Raw genomic sequence first — 25,597 nt, forward strand, 5'->3', positions numbered from 1 at the left:
TGCTAGAGAAGAATCCAAATGTTCAAAATGAATCTCATCACATCCCCTCATGCATACACAGATACTACATTGTTCCTCTAGTGCTCAAAGCAAAGAATAACCTTAGGCAAGTGCGGGATAAAAGGAAGACAAACCCAAGTAGTAGGGACCCAACAGCAGGTGGCCTAGTGGTAACATGCTTCGTCATGTGTACCACGAGGGAAGTGCCTAAGATCTTCCACTACCTGACTGTTCCGGTTCGACCCCGGTCGTTCTCGAATTGTCATCTTTTTTTTTACCCCCATCCTATCCTATCTCCATCACTTTCATCATCACTCCAATACTATTCCAATCAGATATACTTCGGAGCGGAAATACATGCCCCAGTCCCACAATACACGTGATCAGATAAGCCGATAAGCAATTTTCCCTCCGGCAACCCACCCCGAAAAAAGAAACAGAAGATCACTTCGTGCTGCTGGCAGTGCTACTTTACAAAATCCATCTACCTCTTCCACTAGCGTCTACCTATTACCATTCCCTCTGTTCGAACCCCAATCAACACAACCATGGTGCAAGGATCATTGAAGAAGGCCACTCCTACCGGCCCAGGCAGGAAGTAAGTGCCACAGAGAGAAATACACGAACCCACAATCGACAAGAGTCCCATCCGTGCACCGAGGAGCAATTCATCAGTTAAACTAACATACTCTCCACCAGGCCCTCGAAGACAACAAGACCGGGCGTCCGCTCCGTCGCGCCCAAGAAGGCCGGCCTGATCAAGCAGAAGAAATTGACCAAGGTACGTACCGGTTCACTTCCGGGTTTCTCGCTCTAGACTGCAACATGGTTCCTGCGAGATGAGACTAAAAAGCAAAAACACTAACACTGCTCTTTAGAAACTCACATCCGGCCTCGTCTCAATGACAGAACGCAGTCTGGCGACAAAGGCAGGCCATCTCGAGCTGCTGGGTGGTGGAAAGAAGGATCGTCTGGAGAAGGAGCGGAACGCGGCTCGTAAAGATGGGACTTTGAAGTCTGGTCCTAAGAAGGCGACTTGAAGTGTGGGGAATTTAATGGATTGAGATGGTTTTGTTTGAGTGGTCTTTGCAGTTCGTCTATCTGGAGCTCGTTATATGAGTGCATGAAATCGATACCCAGTTTCTATTGTCTTTTCGGTTTGCGTGGTCTATGTCTAGACATGCAGGTAGGTATGTACGTAGTAAGAGTACGGGATGAAGTAGAGATGGAGAAGAGAAGCTGTGTATATATCGAAAGATTCTATGTACAAATTGTGGAAACACCAACCGAAGAAGATATAACAAGCGCGAAATCATCAAATCATAAGGCAGAGTATGTAAAAGTCATGATGTATCCAATAGAAACAACGAAATCAGGAGAAGGAAATAAACAAAAAAAAAAGGGTATCTATAATTCTAACTCCAATGCCATATATCCAAACCATATTCGCAGACAAGGTCTGCCACCCCGATCTCAGAACTTCGAGATGCGGCTCGGAACACCAGCCTGCTCAATCAGGTCCTGGCCACGCTCCATCCAACCATTGAAGCCGTCGTCACTGGAGTCCAAAGGGAAATCATCCCAGACGGCATTCTCCGAGTCCGCATACGTCGACCAGATGCCCTTGGGGACATCAGCCGCCGACCAGGACGGCAGCTTCGCCATAACGCATGTGTAGTAGACGTAGAGGATGCGGCAAAGCAGCTCGACACGATCGATGTAGTGCTGCTGTGTGGGATCGGGGTTCTGGCCGCCGTCGCCGAGCCGCTTCCACCAGCTCACGCGCCACCGCAGCGTTAGCAGGATATGGCCGAGTTCGCCGAGGAAGCGTACGTGCGTCTCGTGGGAGATCTGCTTCCACTTGATGTTGTAGAAGTCGCGCTCGAGCTTGCGGAAGCCCTCGACTTCAAGCATGCGGCAGAAGATTCGGGAGAGTTGCGCTGCGAGGAGGATCTCGCGTTGGTCCTCTGGCTTATTGATATCCATTGTTCGTTCTTCGCCTGTTGGGTCAAGGGATACGAAGCTGTACTTCGCGCGGCTGGGCATGTTGTTCCACTGGGAAAGGAGGGTCTAAGGCTGGTTAGTTTTGACACCCTTGAGATGTGGGACAATGGACACCTACATAGGCTTGATTCATTGGGTCGCAGTCGGCAACGCAGGACAGCCAGTTCTTGGACTTGTCCTTCGAGTCGACAATTCGTCGATCGATGAATTCCAGGAAAGTGGACTTGGAGTTGCCGTTGTACTCGCTCAGGTTCTTCAGGAACTTGTAGGTCTCTCCTAGGTCGAGGACATAGAGAGAGCCCCAGGCCTGGCTAGCGCGGATGTTGAACCGGCCCTGGCGCTCAGCGAGCAAAGACAATAGTTGACTGAGGTCAAATTCAGATGGAATCTCCATCCGGACCCGGTTGGAACCATCCACCGTAGGGTGGTTGACAGCTCGTTGAGCTAGATAGGGTTAGTCAATTTGAGCAATCCATCGGGAGGTTCCATTGATGCTTACAGATGTAGTTGCAGGTTCCAAACTCGACAATACTGGAGAAGCATGCACGAGCACATGGTTGCTCGTGAAGCGTGGGGCGACAAGCATCGCAAGGGGCGCTTCCGTCACACTGCAAACACGTCAGCTTTATGAAAACCTAAAATTCAGGGAATCCTTACCTTGCGCTTGTTTAGTCGACACTGAACACAAGTGTCCTTGTTCTTTCGGCGCAGGCCTGCATTGGCCCGCCCAACCATACTCAATGGGCCCTTGCGACGAGCGCCGCGTGGGGGCGAGACAAAGTCTGCAGATGCAATGGAGCCTCCTTGGCCATCCTCTTGGACAATCTGCAAGGGCCTTGCGATTCCCTGCTCCATTGAAGCAGGATTTCTGGCCTTGCGCTTCTTGACTGTAGCCGAAGTCTGCATGGCAAGTGGTGCCGGTCGACCGGAACGCTGGCCAGCAGTCGACGAAGCCCTCGACCTTGAAGGAACAGTGGAGACTAGAGACTCGGGGGTCTCACTCACCATGAAGGCAGTGGTGGTGAATGCAGGCTGCGCCTCCGGTGAAGTCGATTCATGCGGTGAGGTCTTCCATTGGACATCGTCATCTTCCAACTGACGGTCCGCAAATGCCGGGGCATCGTCGCTAGTGGCGGAGTAGGAGCACTCGTATATTCCCGACAAATCACCCGACACTGAAGAGTTCTCGGATTTGAATTGGAACTCCTGTGCATTTCGCGGGCCAGCGGTTTGAGAAACCGGCGTGATGTGCTGGGTGGGCAGTTGGGATTCCAGACTATTGAGCCATCGCGATTCCAGCGATCTGATAGAAGTCTGGAACCCGCGGAGAGAGTGATCCTTAGGGTTCTCCTGTGCATCCACAGTGAGTGGCATGGACTCTTGCGGCAAAGGCATATGGTCCACGGGAATGCCATGTGGGATTTCGGTCCAGTCCTCGGGGATCATGGGGAAGGACTGTGGAATCTGCTGGAACGACATAATGCCCTCTGCCGGGGCATCCGAGAAACCACTGTGAGGCATCTCCCCAACATCATCGACAATGACAGCGCCATTCGAGTGGCTTGGTCCTTTCGCGTAGGGGTAGAGAAGAGATGCATCCATTGGCATGCTCACTGAGTTGTACAGTTGAAAGTGTGGCCAAGCCTCGTCGGAATGGTAATTCTCGTCGGCGGAAGATGGGATGGTCTTGGGGCTGACAGTGCCGCTGCCAGTGCCTTCGACGAGGCCATCGGGGTAGCCCAAGTTCTCGGGTGCTACATCGTGCTTTCTGCAACAAAACCAGTGTCAGCTACATCAACACCGCACGTGGTGGTCTCACATCAGGGAGGAGTTTAGGAAGGAGTTTAATGTGTGGGAAGTGGTTTCCGGACCTGTTCTCAAGACGACGGAATTCACCAGGCAATGGACCATGGAAGGTGCCTAGATCCGCGATATCCGCATCGCACTGACTCGATTCCTGGCTGGTGTCCCACTCGGGCGGTTGGTCGTAACCCAGATGTTCCCACGAGGCGACAGAAAAAGCGCCCTCAGTTTGCCAATTGTCCAAGATTTTGGGGTCGATCCCCGCAGCGGTCCCAGTACTTCCACAGTCCATACAGGATGAGAGGGTGAGGTTGCGGCGACGACCTCGTTGAGCAAAGATCCCAAAAAGACTGTCGCTCTTTGAGACTTTGCGGGTGTAACAGATTGGAATTATGTAGGCGAAGATGTGTGTGTGTCGATTTCGTCGAAGTAATGGATATGGGTGACTTGAAGAGGAGAGAGTTGAGGGGCCAGAGGATTTGTTGAAGGGCCGGGATTCCCCACCTCAAGATTTTCTGCGATCGTCTTTAGCGTGTTTGTGGCACAGACCACATTGGGATTTCCCTTTTATTTATGTACTTCGTATGAAAATCGATTCTCAATGTCTTCGTAAGTGTTTTTTGAAATCTTCGGATATCGACTAAATTATCAGAAGAATATGGGAGATATATACTATATACAACATAAGAAAGCATTGTGTAGAGCCCTATACCGGCCTGTTGATCTCCGAGAGGATCTCCGACACGTTGGTCTCACTGGTCTTACGAGAGGTGATGGTGTCAGATCAACGCATCCGTGGCAACCCCCTGAGATATGAATGGTCCGGGAACATAAGATTCAGATTCAAAATGTAACCTCAGTACAATATATTACAATCTATATTGTACTCACTACTAACGTTTTTTTCCTTGTCTTCCGTTGCATGAAAAAAAAAAAAAAAAAAAAGAAGGCACCAGACCCTGTTCTACCGTGTAAGTTGCAGAACTGTGATTACCTCATCTTCCCTTTTGGGCTTTAAACTTCTGACTATAAAGACCCTCTGCATCAGAAGTTGTATACAATATAGAACGTGCATAACTATACATAGGATTAACCAAGTTAATTATATCTAACTATATATTATACTAATACATAGATATATACTCACTTGGTATGTATTCTAGACTACATCTTAGATAGGGACCCTACATGAATGACTTGAACAGCATTATGAACTATAATCTTAGACTATGAACTATTATCCTAGGATCACCTTATTCTATTAAATCTGCATTCTACTCATAGCACATAAGTACTCCGCACATAACCTATCTATCCCTCTAAGACCATCAACATCTCCCCAAATACCTACATATGTAGGTAACAGAAATCATACATCCGAAAGAAATCCGAATCGGTTCACCGCACGCTGCATTCGGCCCTACCGTTGTCCCCGCAGCCTGAACAGCTTCACCCCAATGCCCCGGTGTGTAATTCGGTGTGGCCAATGGCTCATTCCTTACCCTGATTCCCCCAGGTATAAGTGTCCTGCACCCCGAATATTTCCGGGGTGCAGAATATTTATTTCTTTTCTTATCCTCTTATAAGAAAATTAGAAAAGGGACAAAAACAAAACCCCTGTTCAAACCGCCGGGGAACCTCGACCGAGTCAAAACTCAAAAGATCCAAATCGAAATCTCGAATATCGCCCATAACGCCCTTGGCGCTGCTTAATCCCGCCCGTCATGCACATCCTGGTAAGTGAGATCATCGGGCAAAAAGTCCCTTTTTCTTTTTTCTCCTCTGGCAAATGTATAGAAAGCCATTTTCTGCAGGGATCTGCTTATAGATCCAGACTCCCACACTCCTAGGAGGATATCGATGACAATTCATCCCATTTCCTTCTCTCCCCAGCCTGGCGCAATACGTTGCACGGCGTAGATAGAAAAAAGAAGCCCGAAACAAAAAAGAAAAACTAAAAAATCGAGAAAAGACAAATAAACTAACAGCCAAAAATAGGTAGTCAACGACGATGGTCCACCAAACACCAAACTCTCCCCATACCTGCGACCTCTAGTCGACACCCTGAAAGCAAACGGCCACCAAGTCTCCGTAGCAATCCCAGCCGCGTCCCGCTCCTGGATCGGCAAAGCCCACCTAATCGAGGCCTCCCTAACAGCCAGCTACGTCCACCCGGACGCCTTCCGCGCCGACGGCAGCTGGGACACGAGCTTTGAATCCCCAGATCCGGAAAACGACTGGGTGGTAATCCGCAACGGCACACCAGCCAGCTGCGCGCAACTAGGTCTGTACAACCTGTTCAGCGAGCGGGCGCCCATCGACCTCGTCATCTCGGGCCCGAACCACGGCCGCAATGCCTCCACCATCTACAACCTATCTTCGGGGACGGTAGGCGGTGCGCTGGAGGCGGTGTTCTGTGGGAAACGGGGTATTGCTATCTCGTTTGGTAGCAAGGATCCACAGCCTGGTGATGTTATTGCCGCCGCGGCGAGACTGGCTGTTAGGGTTGTGCGACATCTTTATGAGAACTGGGATGAGCGCGTCGAGCTTTATAATATCAATGTTCCCATGGTTCTTGATGTTGAGGAGAGGCCGGTGCTGTATACGCGCACATTGCCGTATTATTGGTCCCGGGGGTGTTTGTATGCTGAGGAGGGGACGGGGAAGAAGGTTAATGGTGTGAATGGTGTGAATGGTGTGAATGGTGTGAATGGTGTGAATGGTGTGAATGGTGTGAATGGCGTCCATGTCAATGGCGACACGAATGGCACCACTGTTAATGGTCATGCTCCGTCTCCCAGACAGCGCCAGTTTAAGTGGTCTGCTGATTTGTCGGATATGAAGAAGACTTTCCAGGAGAGTGAGGAGGGCACGGATGCTCATACCGTGCTGAATGGCTCGACTAGGTAAGAGATGGGTTTTTTTATTTCTTTTTCTCTTTTTTTTAGCACTGCTGGAATCGCATATGCTAACGCTGTGTCTAGTGTGACTGCCCTCCGAGCCAATTTCTGGCATGTCCCCGATCTTGAAGGGCCGCTGGACCTTGATTCTTGAATGGGTTCTTGAACAGATTCTGAATGCTTTGGATGATCCTACGATACCCGCAATGGTTTTCGAAAATGCATAATATGGTGGTTTATAGGAAGGCCGGTCCGTTTTGTACATATACGGGAATTGCATACACGATTTTCTTTCTTTTTGCCTGGGATTTTGATAAAGGTCATTCGTTGTTATTCTCGCTACCAGAGAGCCTAGTCTGGCGTAGCCACTGAAACAAAATACAGAAATAGACATCAAATAGCTAGTGTAGGTGCAGGTACAGACGATCAGAGCGGGTGTATCACATAAAGGACAGGAGATGCTGGAATAAGAGCGTCAGCTCTTGAGCTCGGTATAAAAGATCACACCAGTCCTAGAGTGCACGGGCAGCTTCGCCTGCGCCGCTATCCAGAGTCGACACCTGCTCAGCTCGCATCTTGCCCTTGCCGATACCTCCCTCACCGACACCCATTCGTCGAGCCACGTATCGCTGCGCAATAATACCAGCGGTCAACGAGAGGGTTTCCTCAATCCACTCCGAAACCCACTCGCGGGGGTCAACGCCTCCACTCTCGATGATCTCGGCGATGGCTTCGGGCACCACAACACGCTGAACATTCGCATCCTCGGCGTCAGGGTTCTCAGGGACTGGCACCGAAGCATCGAGCCATTCAATCCATGTCTGCGGGATACTTTGAGAGATGGCGTGGAACGCAATGCCATGGATGGGGTCGTGGAGGTACAGCGCAAAGCAGATCTCCTCTTCTTGCGTATCAGCTTCCACGGCTCCTTCGGTAGCCTTCTCACCAGTCGCGCCCGCCTGGAAGAGGTCTTTGGAAGCAGTCTGGCTGATAGCCTGGATAGCCAAGAATATATCGCTGCTACGGACAGGGTTCGATTCACTCAGCACTTCCGATGCGTGCTTCGCGGCCTCTTCGACTCCCCCACGGGACGAGAAGTACTCGGTGGCGTAGGACTCGGCGCTGGCTCGAGCGAGCTTAGAACCTTCCACGACGCCTCGCACGGAAGAGATGCTCCGCGGTTGTCCAGGGGTGACCGTCCGCCACCAGGGCCCGTCATTCCAGCCCGCACTGGTCATATAGCCGCTAACATCGACCCCGCGCTTCGGGGACGACTCCTGGCCCCGCTGGATCACCAACAGGTCCCCGCCCTCAACCTGGGCCATCACTCGCGAGAATACAGCATAGACTAGCGGGTCGATGCCCGGGTAGCCAGACATATCGTGAGTCACGTGAATTTGTAGGCGCTCATGCGAAGAAATAGGAGGTGCGAGGGTGTGGATGAGGTTGGTAAACGTTGGGATTGCCCTGTCTCGAAGCTCGCCGCCTGCGTGTGCCAATTAGCTCAGTCTGCATGTTGGAAAGCATGTGTTGAGGTAGGAGGATCCATACCAAGATCACGGAGAGCTCCAACATTGCCCTTAACCTGCTGAGCCCACTTCTGAGCCTCCTCATTATTCTGAATCTCCTTGACAGCCGCCTCGGCCTGTTTCATAGCCGCGCTGGCCGTTGCGAACAGACCCCCCCGACCATCCACCCCACCAGCCGGCACTCTCCTCGGCTGGTTGCTGTGCGGGGACATTCTCAGGCTCGGCCTTGGGCTGTTCTGGCTTGGTCTCTGCGCGCGAAGGCTGGTTGGTCTCCTCAGACCGGCGGACTGGCGCCTTCTCTTCGGTCGTTCGCTCGATGGTTGCGCTCGGACGGGGAGATCGTGTAGATGGCCTGGGTTTATCGGAAGACAGACGCGGAGTACCTGGTCCACTGGCTGGACGCTGTGTGGCTAGGTGGTCCAGTTCGGCCAGGATGTCCTCCTGCCCGCCCTTAGCATTGTCGGATACGGTGGGTTTAGATGTTTTGTTTTCGGATTTGCCAAGACCGAGGTCGTCAAACTGAGCTAGAAGCTCATCACTGGTTGGTTTAGGGCCCTTTGGAGGCATGTTTGTTTGGCGGGAACAATGTTCAGGAGAGGTGACGACACCTTTGGAGCTTCTAAACCGGTGGAGATCATGTGCCAAGACCAACAGCACTGACTGCAGATGCTTGATGAAGTCAAATTTAGTTGAACTGATGAAGAGAAAGCTGTAATGCTTCACTTCAAGTTGAATATTTCATTCAACAAAAAAAGAAAAATATGCGCCTTGGACATATTGGATGTTGGACCAGGCCTTGGATTTAATGTGTCACCCCGCACCATACAGAGAGTACCTACATAACCTTGGAAGGTACCCTGGTATACAATGTCATCTTCACACCTTCACATCTTCACATTTGCCCTTCACAAGTCTATACCACTTGGATTTTAAGCACAACCAAACCAAATCATGCGGAACTCGGAAGCCCAAACCCGACTTCCGCGGCTTTGACTTATCCGCTCCATATGGACCCACGCGGGGTTGTCAATAAATAATTGCTCATTCCCGTATAGAGCCAGTTCCGATTTTGCCAAAATAGTATCTTGCAGCTTTGAATCAGGTACTGAATACTTGCCTCTCATTCGAAGCAGCTGTCTGCTCCAAAGCGCATCATCTCGAGACACATCTCAACTGACATCAAACACTAGACCCCAGATTCCGCCCCAAATCCAGCCATTGAACAAACCGACTTCAAATTCAGATCACCTACAACCCTAAGAACTGACAACCATGCGTCTTCCATATGTTGCAGACCCACCAGCAGCTAGCACACCAGATGAAGCCAGAATCCTAGCCAGCGTTCAAGCCCGCCGAGCTCCAAACCCGCTCCTCCCCCTGGACCTAGCCCTCTTACACTCCTACCCGGTCACAGAAGGCTGGAACTCATTTATTGGCGCAATCCGCACCCGAACCACCCTCACAACTGTCGTCCGCGAACTAGCCATCTGCCGCGTTGCAGTGGTCAACGGCGCCCTGTTCGAGTGGGAACAACATGCACCTCTGCTTACGGAAGGTGGATTGAGCGCAGAGGCATTGAAGTTTATTGGGGATGCCCAGGCGGACTTCTCGAGTGAGTCTGCGTCGTCGGTCTTGGGTGCTGACCAGAGGGCTGTGCTGAAGTATACCGATGCCATGACTAAAACGGTTACGGTGCCTGATGAAGTTTTTGCGGAGCTGAAAGGGTGTTTTGATGAGCGCGAGGTCGTTGAAATTACTGCTACAATTGCGGCTTATAATTGTGTTAGTCGGTTTTTGGTGGCGTTGGATGTTGGCGAGAAGAACCACCTGCACTGAGCTGTAGGTGTGTTAAAGCTTTACGACAGAATATACTGGTTTTAGAAGAGCTGTTGCCATTTTGTTGATGATAAGCATATGTAAGAATATGTACTGAAGTATTCTAGCTTGATGATCAGGCACAATTAGAGACCTCTAGCCCAATACTCGTAATGATCTACCACATTTAAGAAGAATGTGACACATCCAAGTAATGTGGCGTCAAGTCTACAATGATGAAGTACACTATCTTTCTTGAAAACTTCTCTCCTCTTTGATTCTCCAATTCGTCCATCTTTCGCTTTCAAGGGCTCACCCTGGTTCAATCAACATCTCAGTGTTATCATCTGGCGCCTCAGCAATATGGCGGCATCTCTACCCCTGGAACTAACTGGGTGCCTGTGGTACTTCCAAGGTGGCCACCCGACAAGCCTATCTAGGTTGCACTCCTTGATTTTGCCAGATTGATATTATTTTTTTTAACAAGATTGGAGCTGGGGGCATTATATAAAGGATAGCCATGAATGCAGGGTCCGAATCTACTTTTCGAGATGTATGCTTCCAGCAGCGCCCAAATGCAAAGCAAAAGCAAGAGGAGAGAGCTTGTATGGTTCATAGCTGGTACATCCTTCAAGACTCGCAGAAAAAGCAAACTGAATTAGTAGGTCTGTCCAGAGAATACAACTAAACGCGGAAGTCTCCAATCAAATGGACTTTGTATATATATAGTTAGAGATGGATGTGGGCAGGTGTTTAGCATGTCAAAAAACAACCGACATTTAAGTAGTGTATTTTAATGGATATCGTCAAGTCAAATTAACATTTGACATTTGTTTATCGATAAATATTATTGTGCGATACTGCTTCAATTCTCATGTGGAGTGTATAGGCCCTGTAGTATGTCGCATGTTTCTGGGCATTTGTGCCACCTATATGTCCCGGCTATTATGCTTGTTGCTCATGGTACTTACTGCATACTGTTTGCGCTTGATCATGAGTATATATGTAATTTCCAGCAATTCCTGCGTTATTTATACTCATTTTCACGGGTCTAACACAGTGAAGAATCCAACCCACTCCACAACAAAAGGCGGAACGAAAGGGCAGAAATCCAGTGGAGTCTAGATTGTGGCTCCTCTCGATGGGGGGGAACCTTGGTAGCCCTGGGGAAGATCTACTGCTGACGTAATATCTCCGGACTTCAATCTTGGAAGCCTCGGTCATCGTATCTCCATGGCACTAACAGAGATTGCAGAATCTGTGGGACTACGTACCATTCGTATCCCTTGACCTGACCTCGGGATCTTTGGCCTGTTGAGGTCAGCATCTGCGTATCCACACAATGAGTGACAACCGCTCCCTGATGGTCCGCAAATTCCTGGAAGACAATGACTCAGCAGTCGTGTTAAGGCAGAAGCAAACAGCACCTGACAGTTCTGTCTGAAGTCTGCTGGACTAGAGATCCCAAAGTCTATATTTCCTTTTCTACGGGACGTTGATGAATTCATATACGCTCTCTTAAGTCTTGAAGCCTTGAAATCGCTAAAGCCGCTTCATTCAGTCGATGGTATGGCGTGTGAAATCGTATCGCAGACGCAGCTTGATCGACTCGAAGCTTATGAGACGGACAAAACCGGCTAAGACAATGCTCGATCGACCTTCTGAATGATGACAATGCATCCAATACTGTTGAAATGGTTACTTTTATGTGGAATGGACAATAAGATGAACTATGGGAAGGTACGTTTGACCTGAAGCAGTGGGGAAAAGAGAAGCGGTTGGGAGATCCAGGTTGAGAACCCGAAATACGGGATACATTTACGGGTGACAGGTTCTATACATCCCGAGATTGGGAACGCGGGGAAGACAGACGTCTAACTCGTCCGTCGTAATAGAACAGTGTGCTGCAAGAAAGCATCCACGGTCGGGTGTCCAATGGACCAGCCAAGGGTTTGAAGGACATGCCATTCCATCTGTGTGAACATATCGTCATTGTAAAGAGAGCAGCACATCGGCTTCGACTCCTTGATAAAGACAGGTATTTTACAACGATAATATCGTGACATGGAACAGAGGTGAATTTTAGGAACCCGATCTTTTCATGTCACTTGTATATGAAAGTACGTGACATATGCAGATAGTGACACCTGATTCTTCTTATCCTTCTATGTACACATGTAGTTATAGCACTCATAAAGGGAAGAAGTATCTATGAAAAATACATTCAAGGACATATCTAAGAAAACCGAAGACTATGTACTATAAACACTACTAGGACCAACATACAAAGACCGTATAACTGGCTAGCTATCCTTGTGTACCACTCTTGTAGTAGGGGACTAAGACGGTGGTGAAGGTAGCAGTCCGATTAGGCGTGACGGTCGCTAAAGACCCTCGTATATGGCCTAGATGAATGTGACAACCTACGATATCCAACTCACCATTTGTTATGTAGACAGTAATTGCGAGACGAATATAAAATTTCTTGTAAACATTATCAACATTTGACTGAGGATTCTATCCGATAAGCCCCGGAGGGTTGGGATCATGTAGACGAAGGAGACATGGGCGATCATCCGCAAGGATGACAGCGCAGGTAGACGGTCATTCACGGTCGATATAACGTCATATCTGATGAGATATGCTATATGACGCTGGATCTGAACAGTTTCCTTGGTATCTATGGCTAGTTTGACTTTGGCACGTCTGCTGGCTCTGCCTGTGACTTGGTGCATGAATAAGAGAGGATATTGGAGGGGGATCTATCTATAAGCCAAACTCGTCCTGTACATTGTCTACATCTTAAATGCAACTAGCCAGAGGCGATACTATTTACCTAGGTAAAAGCTTCTGGTCCACATATTCTAGCCAGGATGAGGCGTCATTCCCCCGGTGACACAAGGCACGGAGACCATGCACCGGGAGTGGGGTGGACCAAGGGAAGTCACCTACGGGGATATTCACACTAGCTGGGTACCATTTTGAATATGGTAAAATAATCTCTTTCAGGTCCCGTCCCTGTCGCTTACCCGAGACTTACTCGTTGGGTATGGATATAGTCGAGTCCATGGGACCGGCCATGGCAGAGTCCCTAGAATTAAGCGCATAGACAAATCTTTGCTCTAATTTCCAGCTGCCTCAATCGCCGGCTATTGAGAAGACACTATTTTTAAAGTACGTATCATGTGACGTGAGTTGCGAATAGCACAAAAGTCTATAGACGAGTAGGTAACAATGCATTAATAAAGAGAATAGACGATTAAAGATCAATACAATGCAAAGAATCAATAAAATCATCAGATCAATAGAGATCAATAGCGATCAATCCAAATCCGAATCCCCCTTTCCTCAATGTCGTCCAATGTGGCTAGTAGATAGGAAGCCTCTGATTGGTCGGGCCAGGACGGGGTTTCCACTGCCTATGAAACTACAAAACTATCTCTCTCTCAACCTCAATCTCTTCTCAACTTCATCATCCTAAACCCATTTCCCCTTCCCATTTATTTCCTTCACCTGTGCTCTTTCTGTTCTGTAATCTCACTTCATCTATCGTCTTTGTTTTCGTGTCTTCTTCTTTGCGCGGTGTCGCGTCGGCGAAGATCATTTTTTCTTCTTCATACTACCCGGAGACGCAAGATCTGCGCGCCAAACACAAGATTGCGGCGTACTTTTCCTTTGACATCTTCTCTATTTCACTTGTCTCCTAAATTTTATCCCCTCTCCATATTCTCCCATCCCACTTCGTCTTGTGTCCCAATACGTGGACTGTCACCTACCCAGCCTTCCCCAGTCAGATAGTAAGTACACATCCCTGGCAGCCACTCACGCCCATCCTGCATCCTTCTTTGCAGCACTCACTAATACCCAGCAGTCATTGGCTGTGACTCGTGTCTTCTATCCACAAGCATTCGAGTCGACTCTAAACATCTCATGGTAAGTGTCGCGTCTTTTCTACTTTTTTTCCTGGCACAGTCTCGCAGTACTTCCCGGTCACATCTTGATCCATGCATTTTTGCCCGACCGTGTCTCATGTCTTATGCTTTTTTTTATGTTACATATTGCATTCACTGGGTTTACAATGTCTTGCGATCCTTGTGCTGGCCGTCCATGCCTTGTACCTTGTGCCTTGGCCTTGGGACCGCGGAATTGCGCTGCGATTTACTGGCGTCTTGGCACCCGCAAGCGAACCAACGCTGACCATCTATACAGATTCTTTCTTGACATTCTTCATTCTCCATTTGAGACCTGCGTTTACTTTTTCTTTTTTTTCCCTCTATTTCTTTCGTCTTTTATCGAAACACTCATACCCCTCTTGTTCTTTTTTTTTTTTTCTCCCTTCCCTGTCCATTTACACCAAAATGGCCCCTATCCCAAGGGCCGATCTGGATGGGGACAATCCTTCTTCGGATGTTGGTGACAGCCAGGACTCCCCCTACGCCGTCAATTTTCTGAACCATTCCGCCCCCAATCTACTTCCACCCAGATCTCCCAGTCCCCAGAGCCCATGCCTCGACGGCTCAAGTGTGATTGGTGTGGGAAGCTTTTGATGCTCCCAGATGACGCAAGCATCTCTGAAGAAGATGTTCTGAATGATCATATCAACGAAGCTCACCCGAAATCTATCAGCTTTTCTGGGTATGACGGTGCCGATGATGGAGCTGAAGACCTCGCTGAAGAGCTCGCCGAAGATGGCGCTGATGATACTTACGACGAGAATGGCGATCTCCAAGATGACGACGCCATTGAACAAAACGAGCCCATAGCTCAAGCCGCGAAGCCCGAAGATGGCGAGGCTCAGGATGAAGAAGGCGAAGAGGTCGCAGTGGAAATGACCACTGACGATATCAATGACACCCAGCAAACCGAAATCCAAGACAATGTCAGCAACATACCCGAAACTAAACGTGACCTGTTGGACTGGCTTTCCAACCCGCGTACTGGATATCCCGAGGAGTATCGCCTCCGCGAGGCCCAGTGGCGACGACCAGATGTGAAAAAGCGCCTTGAACGCTTCTGGAGAGTTCATGATGCCAACAAATTCTCTCCAGACTACGACCAGGAAGCTGCCAAGTGTGAATCTACTTGGGAAAGTACTTTCCACGACCTCTCTAAGACGAGGAAACGTGATGCTCCTGAACCCGCCCCTCATCCTCTTCCCTACAAGAAGGCCAAAGTCGAAAAAGGCCAATTCCTTGAAGTACAGACTCAAGAAATCGATGAGCTCGTCAGCATGCTCCGCAATCCCGAAAAATGCAGTCCCGAAGAACTCTACGCACTCACACAAACCGCTGCCTTTGCCCTGAAGGTATTTCAAGATGAATACCTGGCTCTAGATGATCTCTACCTTAAGGCGCATCGACACAAACGAGATGAACCCTCATACCAAACAAAGCGACATCAACTGCAGGGTCACAAGAAAAAGGGTGGAGCCCCTCTGGCTCGCGTCAATGAGGACAAGAATGACTTCGAGGAAAAGAAGGAGGCCATGCTCTATGGCTACAAACACAATTATTTCCCTGGCAACACACCGCTTGTTCCGATCCGCACACAGCAGGATCCATTTGTGCAGGGAGGCTTTGTCCCAACTCCTGCACAGGCCAGAAAGATGATTGCTAAGAACAAAGAGAGTGGTGATCTTAACCCTGATGGGTGGGCAATCTTGAAGAAACATGGCCTTGAATATCACCCTCGCATGCATGAACCTCGACGCGAGCCACTTGTGCCAAAAGTCACCCGGAAGCGCAAGGCCGCAGAGGTTGAAGTTCCCGCCAAAACAACTGATACAGAAGAGACTCAGAATGAGAGTGCGGATGCTGACGAAACTGATGATGACAACCACCCTGCAAAGCGGCGCACACGAGGCCGCGGTGGCAAAACTGTTGTTGCCGAATCAACTCAGTCTGATGCAAACTCTCGCAGAGGCATTGGCCGTGGCCGTGGCCGCGGACGCGGCCGTGGGCTTGGTCGCCTTGGTTCCTCTCGGGCTACCTTTGAAGTCACCCCTGCCCCAACCCAACCCTCATCCCGGGGCAGGGGTCGACGTGGCCCTAGCAGCCTGGCCTCCTCATCGATCCCTCCAGCAGAGACCTCCTTCCCGGCCGTCGAACCGACGGCCGCTGCAAGCCCTGCCGAACCCACCCCGGCACCGGCCAAGAAGGAGGCTCTCTCTGCTGAGGCGATCGAGGAGGCCAGGCGCCAGAAGATTGCCAATTCGAAGAACCCAAAGAGGACCAAGGCGATGCTCGATCACTGGGACCGGTTCAACCGGGAAGGACGGATCCGCAACCCAAAGCGATCCAAGGCCCAAATCGAGCAGGACCGGACCGTCGACGGCGCCGCCGACGAGGTCCCCAAGCCCACTAGCCACGGCCGCCGCAAGCGGTCGCCCTCGCTGGCACCACTTGCTGGCAACCTCGCCCCTAAGGGGCCCACCGGCCTGCCCTCAATGGCAAGCGTACAGGCGCAGCAGCAGCAGCCCATGCCACCCACCCTCCCTCCTATGGGGGTGGTCCCTCACTACGGCCCCGGCCCAGTGAACCCTTTCGCTGCTGCTGCGTCTGTTGCGCCTATGGCGCAACTGGGGCAACCCATGCCGCCCCAGTACGCCCCATTCCCGTACGTCCAGTACCACGGGATGGGTCCCCTCCCGGGTCATAACCCGCGGGACCCACGCCGTTGAGGTCAGGCCGGCATCGTCGAGGCAATCCTCAGTTGTCCCTCTCTCTCACTTTAGATATTTCTTACTTCATGTTCATCTCACTTTTGTTTTTTTCAAGTGAGAGAGAGGGGACTGAGGATTGCCTCGACGCCAACTGATCATCGCTTCTTGGCCCACCCCAGGGTCTGGAATGGGGTCGCAGGGGATCATCTTCGCCCCGGTTTATCTTCCCTGCTTGGTGCACGGCCCTCTTCGTGACTGGGCTGAGCCCGCGGTCGATAAACCGGGGTGGAGATGATTCCCTGTGATCTCTGACCTCCCTGGGGTCTGGGCCAGGAAGCGATGATCAGATACATTATGATCATAAGGTACTGGTGCCCTGGCAGTGTCCGGACACTGCCAGGGCACCAGTACATGTATTCTAGGGCTAAATTCATGTTGTATAAAAAATTCTTGCTCTCTGTCTGTAGTTCTCAAGGTTGTAGATTGTATTTTGGATACGGACTCGGGATTCGTCCAAGTAGGTAGATGGTACCTAAATCATGGGCTATATTTTGCTTCAACGTTAAGCAATTGCGCTTTTACAATTCGACATAAGACTGTCCACCCCAGACCCATGTTCCAATTTCCCTGAGTCCTTCTTCGCCGATCCTTATATCACTTTCCACAGGAGGCACTGGACTCCGCAGAAAGAGAAGATGGAATGGGATAACGAGCGGTGCTCCAGTGAGTTTATTACCGCCAATAACTACGTCAGTCCAGATTTCTGCCTGCAGTATGCTAGTATGTTGTCTATAACAGGAGTATTTTATATACGAATGAGAAATATAGAGATTATATTTCTTGTTCGAACATCTCAATGCTGACATTCTTAGTTGAATTCTCTACAGCACATCTAGATTTCCATCGCGTCGCATGTTACACCTTTCCACTGTCTATATTCCATACAATACTTGTTGTTGGAATAAAATACGGCATTATTCCACTCGACCAACACAAAAACCAAGGTCAATGTATATAGCCTAATGGAGACCATATCCCAGTTTGACACTTGGCCTACTATACTACGTAGACTGTGTAGTTAGGACTTTCCGCAATTATTAGGGTAGGGCTCTTATATTGAAGCAAAATGAGTGTTCGTGTGTACATACGTACTGCCACAGTGGCAGTCGCTCTTGCTCTTTGATCTTCCCTCTATCCTCTTTCCCTCTGTTGTTTATAGTCGCGTTAGAGACAGGTAGGCGCGTTCTGACCTCGCGTTTCGTCCGGAGTTTACCACGTGATGCACATGATGCACGTGATGCACGTGATAAAGGCTTGGCCTCATCCGTAATGGCGAGCTTCTGGATCTGCGAACTGAGCAAACCTCTCCTCCTTTGCAACCACCACACCTTTACAGTTTTCGAATCGCTTTGAGAATTGACGCTACAATGGGTAAAAAAAGACGCGGTCCCTCTCTCGAGGAGCTCCTGGACCGTCCGTGGTGCTACTACTGCGAACGTGACTTTGACGACCTGAAGATCCTCATCTCTCACCAGAAAGCAAAACATTTCAAGTGTGACAACTGCAATCGCAGACTGAATACAGCTGGAGGTAAGTTGCATATTTCCTAGATGAGGTGTACGCATGTACTGATGGCTTGCGTCACTAGGTCTATCCGTGCATTTGAGCCAGGTCCATAAGGAGCAACTGACTCAGGTCCAAAATGCACTGCCGAACCGCATGGGTGTCGATATCGAAATCTTTGGCATGGAGGGTATTCCTGATGACGTCCTCAACGCTCACCGGCAGCGTGTTGCTTCACAGTTTCAGCAGGCCGAGCTGGATCGCCAGCATGCGACTGGAAACCCCCCTACTGGGGCGTCTTCTGGCGGCCAGCCGGCAAAGAAGCCCAAGCTCGAACCTGTTTCAGATCTCAAGAAGCGACTAGCTGAACACAAGGCCAGGCGTGCAGAGGCACTTGCCGGAGGTAGCAGCGGCGATGTGACACCCAATAGTGCGGTCCAGTCTACGCCAACACCCGGTGGATATGTGAGTGGTACCCTGGTATTCAACGTGAAGTGACTTGAAAACTAACAAATATTTCTAGGCGCAATCACCTCCGGTCGCAGCCACTCCGCAATACTCTTACCCTCAGCCCTACGGTGGCCCCCCTGCTGGTGTGACACCTCATTTGCCGCAGACTGGAAGTCCTGTCTATTCAAGCTACTCCCCAGTTGGTGGACAGCAGGTCCCTGGTGCCTCGCCTTACACCCCGACCGGATATCCCTCACCATACCCCGCTGGACTTCCTGCACAGCCACCAGTGTCCTATGGGGCTCCTCCTTTCTCCCAACAGCAACCTCCACCATCCGATAACAGATTTACGGGCCTACCGGCCGCCTCGAATCTTCCTCAGCGTCCTGCTTTTGCTGTGCCTTCGGTCAACGCGCACGAAATGCAACAGATGCATATGGGACATGTCCCGTCCCCCACCCCCGCAGCTCCAGGTCACTCTAATGGATCCAGCGCTCAGCCGACTGAGCATGTCTCCACACCTGTTGACAATCAGATTTCAGGCGCAGCCAATGACGTGGCCTCGAAGACAGAGGCTACTAGCAAACCCAAGAAAGAAAAGACCAAGCCTGCGATCCGATTGGTCTACAACGAAGATACGCTTAGTCCGGAGGAGAAGATGGCACAACTACCTCGATATGCATACGTCCCAGACCGAAGCACACAAACCGCCCTCAGCGAGCTCCCCGGCAATGTAATCGTGGGCCGCATTCAAGAGTCCGACACGGTTCTCGATACGACACATTAAGTTCTGCTTTGTTTTTCCCTGCTGCATTTGCAGGCGATGGAGTTACGGAACCCAGCTAAGTCGACACGTCACTACTTCTAGTTATGAGCTTTCTTCTGGCTGGATCTTTGGTTGTCATCAGTGGCTCTGATTCCAAATCCTAGTCTGACGAGTTCTCCCCCGTCCCACCATGTCTCTTCCGACAACCCCAGGCCACGTTGATACTGTTTGAGTCCGATGATGCGAGATGAAGAGACATCTTGAAAGCCATTGAAGGAAAAAAATCGAAAACCCCAAAAACATCAAAAACGAAAATGAAAGGTTCCCTGACTCGCTCGTTCGGGGAAGGGAGGCCCAGGTCTAAGCTATTGGCTCGTGGAAGTCACATCGACGAGCCTACGTACAGTACGTGCCTTGCCCTTTGATCCTCCCTCCTGACACCTCACTGGAGGTTTAACCCCGGAGGAATCTGTTTTATGTGAATGTCTAGACGGCAAAGTGATGCCATCTAAGGTCGATGTAAGTTTTTAGCGGTTCTCTGGAGGTAGGAAATCCATCTCAGGCGTTTTGGCCTTGTATCTCATGCGCTTTTCCTTATCTATCAATGCATGTTTGATTTCCATGATCCTTATTTATCTTGTAGCCGTAAGGTATCACCGATATACACATGTATACAATATCTGAAGCCAATACGCAAATGGCTAATATGTCTCAATTGAGGTGGGAGTATATCGATAGACCAACTAATGATTTGACTCCATTATCTCTGCCTCCCAACTTTCTCATTTTCATTTACTTTCCAATCCTAGTCTCTCACGCCCTCTTCTCCTTAAACGCAAACCCAAAAACAAAAAGCCCATAAGTAGCCAGCACAGACAAAACAACTGGAATAGGCTTGCCCCCCCGTCTTGATCACGCGCGGGATAGAGCTTCCACCCAGCACAGCCGAGGCCAGGAGACCCAGTTCCTCGCCGTAGGACTGGCCGGCGCGCAAGCGCAGGAATGAGAGGAGGTAGACGAGGCCGACGGAGACGCCGGCGGCGATTGAGGGGATTGATCCGGTTCGTGTGTAGCCGATTATCCCGCCCAGGCTTGTGAGGAGGGAGAGGGCGAGAGCGGAGGTTGTTGGTGGTGCCTGTATTTGTTAGTCTATGATTATTTGGGGTAGATATAAGAGGTGGGGTGGTATGTTCATGGTGATTTGGATATGGGTTGGAGTGTTCGATTGGGGGGGGACTGGACTGTAGTTGTGGTGGAAATATATAGATCTGTAGACATACCATCTTGTAGATTTAAGACAGGTTGTCTCTTCTTTTCTGGGGGTTTGGATGTTGGTTAAGAGTAAGATTAGGAGAGCTGTACGTTACGCAGATGAAGCTCGGTCCACGGGTCATGCAATTGATTAGTCAGATGACGAAGTCTGGGGTAATGTGTGCATAATTCATTAATCGCTACGGCGCCTATTCCTCGATTGGCTAAAATCTACACAAGAAAGGGTAAGCATACGGACCTCATTTACGCCACCACATGTAAGTAATAGGACATGAATCCAGTTAGAGATAGAGTCTAAATTTGCTAGTAATTCTTAACCGTCCCAACGTCCATCCCCGCACCAAGAAACACTGGCATAGCCACCTGTTGGTATCGGTATCCGTTCGGCCCACTTTAGTTACTTCAATGTTTATATATCCCTAATTGGATGATTATGAAGTAGATTATCTAGGACAGTGAGCTTGATCGAGCCTTCTCGTAAAACATCGCAAACACTTACCTACCTTGTATAAGTTCTGGTTTTGGAGAGGGGAAGCCGTGGTCTGGATTAGGATATTGAGGATGTTATGTCCACCCGTCTCTCCGCTACCGTATCCTTGGGCAGAACAGTGATTTTCCCCAAAAGATTTCCTCACATGAGCTCATCGACCTAGAAAGTTAGGTAGGCATTTTGCTGTTGAAAGACATGATAACATCCCGATTTTTGAAGTGTCCTCCACGCCTGACGAATTCCGAAAGATTGGTGATATCAACCCCTTGGTTCCTCAACTTCCATAGATTTTGAGCTTCTCGACATTCCTGAAAGTGTTCTATGAATTCGTCATAGGAGTACACTTTATCCCGTAGAACACAAGAATTAGGCTGAACCCTAGATGACCCTAGATCCTTTTCCAAAGCAATTTGACACCCACTACAGCAGACCCCATTCTGAATGCCGCCGCTTTCAATGTCGAGATAGGGTAAAGAGGTAGTCACCATATAACGTAGTAGCGCTCTTCCCTTTGGTTGTGTCACACGTGTCATTTCGTCTTCTTCGCGTAAGGATGATCTGCTAACAAATCCTGTCGGCACGATTTGCATTCTCCTTTTCCGCGGAATTTCATCCATTGAATATGTTCCAGGCAATGACTTCACCGTGGGCCCTAAGCTCATTTTGACACGTTTCTTCACAATTGGCGAGACAGAGGGAAGAGAACCTTCTCGGATACAAGAAAAACAACACCTTATAAACATCGGAAGAAAGATATACCCACCAAAGGAGCCGCATAGATGACAGTCCTTCGTACAGAGTACTTCAAACAGGTCGGGTAATGTGAACCAAGAAGCAATACCGGTTCTAGTGATAACGCAGAGGGTCTCAAGGGCATGGGTGATTGTAGATTTATAGCCACGAGTCCCTCTAACGATTTGTTGGGCACGGCGATTGACATGACGGAAATTAAACAAAGACTGAATATCAAGGAGGTAGCATATCTCGTAGACAATCTCAAGCGGTAACGATTGGAGATTTCCAAGGGTTGAGGTAGTAGCACGGATTATTCGAAGCAGCGAACTGCGTACCTGGCTATGGTCGTGGGGATTTATTCGGGCCACCGCTAGATCGAAGTCACGCCGGTGGTATGAAGTGACGCGGATAACCTCCATTTCGGACTTGTAAGTGGATGTCGCCGTTTTTGCCGCGTAGTACTAAAATTTTGATTGTGGAGTGCGAACGTTGTTATATCTTGAGAGAGAGTAGAATCAATCCAGAGAGATTGTCATTTGGTGTCAGGGTTGTATTGCTGGTCAAAATAACTCGGAGTCTCATAGCCACTGATTTTGGGCCACGGAGGAACGGCACGGCCTTTGGCAAGGAATCATACTATACAAGGCAGTACGAAGTGCTGCGAGACCCACATCAAAGGAAGATGACGAAGATTTGAAGAAGAGGAAGATTTGAAGAGACACGGCTTTGGTCTCCATACCGCCTATGTTTGCGGTGTCAAAATGCAATCACGTGAACCCTTGTGTAAATCTAACCATTCCTAACGCTTTCACTTCAACTACCGTTTTCTTATCCCCATTTAGTAGAATAATTAATTAAGCCATTGCTAATCTGTTCATTTTGTTGTACCTATACGAGCCAACTGTGCTGTGTGCCCAACGTTCTATCGTACCAAGGTAAGATAGTTGCTTACCAGCTATCTACAGCAGCAACCTTGTTGCAGTATCAATTCGTTCTTGGATGATGGAGCTCCATTTCTAGAGATAAGAAGTTAGCAATTGCAAAGAAAAGAGGGATGTTAAACACTTGCCTTGGCATTCTCCACGTCACCAGCCTCAAGACTCTCTACTAGTCCGGGGTAGGTGGCTCCGGAGTAACCGGTCCAAATGCCAGGGGCAAAGACGACGTGCTTGAACCAGTCACGGCCGTCCAGACCGGGTTGGTACAAGAAAGCCCGTTCAATGCCCTTGTACTTCGCATTGGTAACGCGAATCTGGAACCATAGTCTCACCTTCTTCCACCAGTGATACCAGGGCACGTCATCACCAAGCTGGGACTGCAGGTCCGCAGCATGGGCATCGAAAGCCTTTGCGGATTCCTGGAACTCAGAAATGGCCCTATCTAGAGATCCGAAGTCGAAGTGGGTCTTCTCCGGGAGATTGTCTGCCGCAGGTTTGATGTGGTCCAGGTAGGACCCAAGGCCAAGAGAATAGTCGGTGGCGTTAAGCGCGAGAAGGGGGGACTCCACCAATTGTGCCGCGGCCAGACCCCAGAGCTTTGCGCAAGCTTGGTGGTAGAGGAAGCCCTTGTCACCGTACTTTTCCATCCATGCAAAGCTGTCGTAGTTTGAGTGGTAGTGGTAGACCGCGTCATTCTCACCACGGCCGAAACCGAAGTCGAGACTGGCCACACCGGCGAAATCTTGGAAGGCAGTGAAATCACTGCCGCTGCCCATGGTGGAGATCTTACCATCCCACACATCGCGGACTGTCTGGCCCCGGACGGTCTGGTTGGGTGACTGCACCAGAGCGGTGACATCGTTGATAACCTTGTTCAGAAGAGGACTGGCCCGAGGTTTGAAATCGGTTCCCGAAGTAGCCACATCGACATTAAGGTATGCAATGTTGGCTTTGGAGAGCCATGGAAGATATTCTTCTACCCACTCGGTCGAGCCAAGAAGCCCGTACTCTTCACCGTCCCAGCTGGCAAAGACAACAGTGCGCAATGGCTTCCAACCGGCCTTGAGAGCCTCACCGAAGCTACGGACGACCTCGTTCAGAGCAGCGGATCCACTGTTAGGATCCCCTGCGCCACCGGCAATCCAGGCGTCACGGTGGTTACCGAGAATAACAACTTCATCGGGGATGTGGCCCTTGATGGTACCGATGACGTTCCACAGGGGCGTTATCACGTACTCCTGGAGGTTGTGAAGATTAATCACCACATCTTCGGGAGATGGTCCGATGTTGTACTCCACGCCCTTGTAACCAAGACCGCCTCCCTGCCACCACTCGTTGAAGTCCGACGCCTTGGGGCCATGACCGTTAAGCGCCTTCAAGAATGGGAGAACCTCCTTGTACGAGACGGGGAGGGATGGGATTGAAGGGATGGAGTTTTGCGGATCCTGTCGTTCGCATCCGGGCTTAGATGCGTATCCCGGAGTTGTGGGGTCACCAGGAAGGATACCTTGTTCAAGTTAGCTTCGGAATGCCACTGTCTCGGGAGAAAATCCTTACTGAGGAATTGAGTGCTACCTCTCTGGATAGCACTGGGGTTCCGTGCCGGTCCATTAGGATAAGCTTCATAGCCATTTTCCTCGGTGATTTCACCATCTTCCTGCGGATCACTGTAGATAACTACGCCGACCATTCCAAGTTCCTGTGCACGCTTCACCTTCAACCCACGGAAGATCCTACCGTACTTGGCGATGGCAATCTTACCCTCCAAGGTGACGTTGGCATTGACGAGGTCCTCGAAGTCCTTGTACGTGCCAAAGTTGACATACACAAACTGCGCGGTCACATTGCCAGTAGCAGAATAGCCATGGAACACTGGGACACGGTCTGGCAGGCCGGAAGTAGGATCCTCTTCGAGGACATCCTCCTCCAATGTAGCTTCAAAGGTCACTTCGGTCTTATCACCGGACGTCTTCAAGAGGGCCAGGCGGTGATCGAGCGGGTAGTTGATGTAAATGTCATAAGCCGCGAGGCCGGTATCCTCCACACCGAATTCCTTCCATTTTTCCAAAGTCCAGAGCGCCTGGGACAGATTCTTTCCTCCCAAGTGTGGTCCTGCGGTATAGTATTGGCTCCACTCTCGGGCCTTATCTGCGGAAGGTACATTGAGGAGGATCTGCTGGAGCTGGTCGTAAGGCAGACCGTAGCTCTGCGGCCATGCTTCGTGGGGGATTGGGTGAGCCCAGGGGAGATAGGACCAAATAGATCCACCCTCCCGAGGTAGAATAGCGGTGGGGAGTAGGAATAGAACAGTCGCCACAGAAAGTAGGGCCGCAAGGGAGAAAGTACACACTCGACGAACAGCATGGTGCGGATATCTATGCCGCGGAGGAGCGACATTGACCTCCAGTAGAGGGGTGGTCTCTGAGAATCGCATGTCTTTCTCTCTCATCTTGTGTTGATGGAAGAGTGCAAATGCCAATCTTGCCCAGGAAAGCTTCTCCGCATTGTATCATCGACCCGAGCGATCACCTTATCGGCTGACAAAGCTACCCCTCACGCCTGGGGCGGACCAGCCCGCCATCAAATTGCCTCTACGGGTTAATGTTGATATCTACGATCTAGGCGAGCTACTCGGGTTTCCTCGCAAAATGATAATGAACGTTAATTGGGT

At 50.0% G+C, this 25,597-nt stretch overlaps 10 protein-coding genes across 10 annotated transcripts; 6 read left to right on the forward strand and 4 right to left on the reverse strand.

The window, feature by feature from the left end:
* Positions 1-548: 548 nt before the first annotated feature.
* On the forward strand, positions 549-1,040 carry N7489_004326 (DUF2462 domain-containing protein; the record flags this gene model as incomplete). The annotated part of the gene is made up of 3 exons (XM_056710078.1): positions 549-598; positions 700-781; positions 879-1,040. 3 exons carry the CDS (start codon positions 549-551, stop codon positions 1,038-1,040), a joined length of 294 nt encoding a protein of 97 aa, XP_056568499.1.
* Positions 1,041-1,473: 433 nt separating this feature from the next.
* Positions 1,474-4,099, reverse strand: N7489_004327 (uncharacterized protein; the record flags this gene model as incomplete). Its single annotated transcript, XM_056710079.1, has 5 exons — positions 1,474-2,070; positions 2,123-2,448; positions 2,504-2,612; positions 2,662-3,768; positions 3,824-4,099. 5 exons carry the CDS (start codon positions 4,097-4,099, stop codon positions 1,474-1,476), a joined length of 2,415 nt encoding a protein of 804 aa, XP_056568500.1.
* A 1,432-nt stretch (positions 4,100-5,531) lies between these two features.
* Positions 5,532-6,861, forward strand: N7489_004328 (5'/3'-nucleotidase SurE; the record flags this gene model as incomplete). The annotated part of the gene is made up of 3 exons (XM_056710080.1): positions 5,532-5,543; positions 5,806-6,713; positions 6,792-6,861. The coding sequence occupies 3 exons, from the start codon at positions 5,532-5,534 to the stop codon at positions 6,859-6,861; spliced, it is 990 nt and encodes a 329-aa protein (XP_056568501.1).
* A 358-nt stretch (positions 6,862-7,219) lies between these two features.
* Positions 7,220-8,803, reverse strand: N7489_004329 (DUF5427 domain-containing protein MTC1; the record flags this gene model as incomplete). The annotated part of the gene is given in 3 exon segments (XM_056710081.1): positions 7,220-8,193; positions 8,259-8,368; positions 8,388-8,803. The coding sequence occupies 3 exon segments, from the start codon at positions 8,801-8,803 to the stop codon at positions 7,220-7,222; spliced, it is 1,500 nt and encodes a 499-aa protein (XP_056568502.1).
* A 705-nt stretch (positions 8,804-9,508) lies between these two features.
* On the forward strand, positions 9,509-10,072 carry N7489_004330 (carboxymuconolactone decarboxylase family protein; the record flags this gene model as incomplete). Its single annotated transcript, XM_056710082.1, has 1 exon — positions 9,509-10,072. The coding sequence occupies one exon, from the start codon at positions 9,509-9,511 to the stop codon at positions 10,070-10,072; it is 564 nt and encodes a 187-aa protein (XP_056568503.1).
* Positions 10,073-11,393: 1,321 nt separating this feature from the next.
* Positions 11,394-11,692, forward strand: N7489_004331 (uncharacterized protein; the record flags this gene model as incomplete). Its single annotated transcript, XM_056710083.1, has 2 exons — positions 11,394-11,484; positions 11,583-11,692. 2 exons carry the CDS (start codon positions 11,394-11,396, stop codon positions 11,690-11,692), a joined length of 201 nt encoding a protein of 66 aa, XP_056568504.1.
* Positions 11,693-14,409: 2,717 nt separating this feature from the next.
* On the forward strand, positions 14,410-16,730 carry N7489_004332 (uncharacterized protein; the record flags this gene model as incomplete). The annotated part of the gene is made up of 2 exons (XM_056710084.1): positions 14,410-14,490; positions 14,535-16,730. 2 exons carry the CDS (start codon positions 14,410-14,412, stop codon positions 16,728-16,730), a joined length of 2,277 nt encoding a protein of 758 aa, XP_056568505.1.
* A 1,409-nt stretch (positions 16,731-18,139) lies between these two features.
* Positions 18,140-19,512, forward strand: N7489_004333 (putative C2H2 finger domain protein; the record flags this gene model as incomplete). Its single annotated transcript, XM_056710085.1, has 3 exons — positions 18,140-18,302; positions 18,361-18,740; positions 18,799-19,512. 3 exons carry the CDS (start codon positions 18,140-18,142, stop codon positions 19,510-19,512), a joined length of 1,257 nt encoding a protein of 418 aa, XP_056568506.1.
* An 808-nt stretch (positions 19,513-20,320) lies between these two features.
* Positions 20,321-20,774, reverse strand: N7489_004334 (TMEM14 family protein; the record flags this gene model as incomplete). Its single annotated transcript, XM_056710086.1, has 2 exons — positions 20,321-20,626; positions 20,772-20,774. The coding sequence occupies 2 exons, from the start codon at positions 20,772-20,774 to the stop codon at positions 20,321-20,323; spliced, it is 309 nt and encodes a 102-aa protein (XP_056568507.1).
* Positions 20,775-22,947: 2,173 nt separating this feature from the next.
* N7489_004335 (M28 family metallopeptidase) lies at positions 22,948-25,375 on the reverse strand (the record flags this gene model as incomplete). The annotated part of the gene is made up of 3 exons (XM_056710087.1): positions 22,948-23,004; positions 23,058-24,433; positions 24,484-25,375. 3 exons carry the CDS (start codon positions 25,373-25,375, stop codon positions 22,948-22,950), a joined length of 2,325 nt encoding a protein of 774 aa, XP_056568508.1.
* Positions 25,376-25,597: the final 222 nt, after the last annotated feature.

Source organism: Penicillium chrysogenum (genome assembly GCF_028827035.1).
Source record: "Penicillium chrysogenum strain IBT 35668 chromosome Unknown utg000002l_segment0_segment0, whole genome shotgun sequence".
Classification (NCBI taxonomy): Eukaryota; Fungi; Ascomycota; class Eurotiomycetes; order Eurotiales; family Aspergillaceae; genus Penicillium; species Penicillium chrysogenum.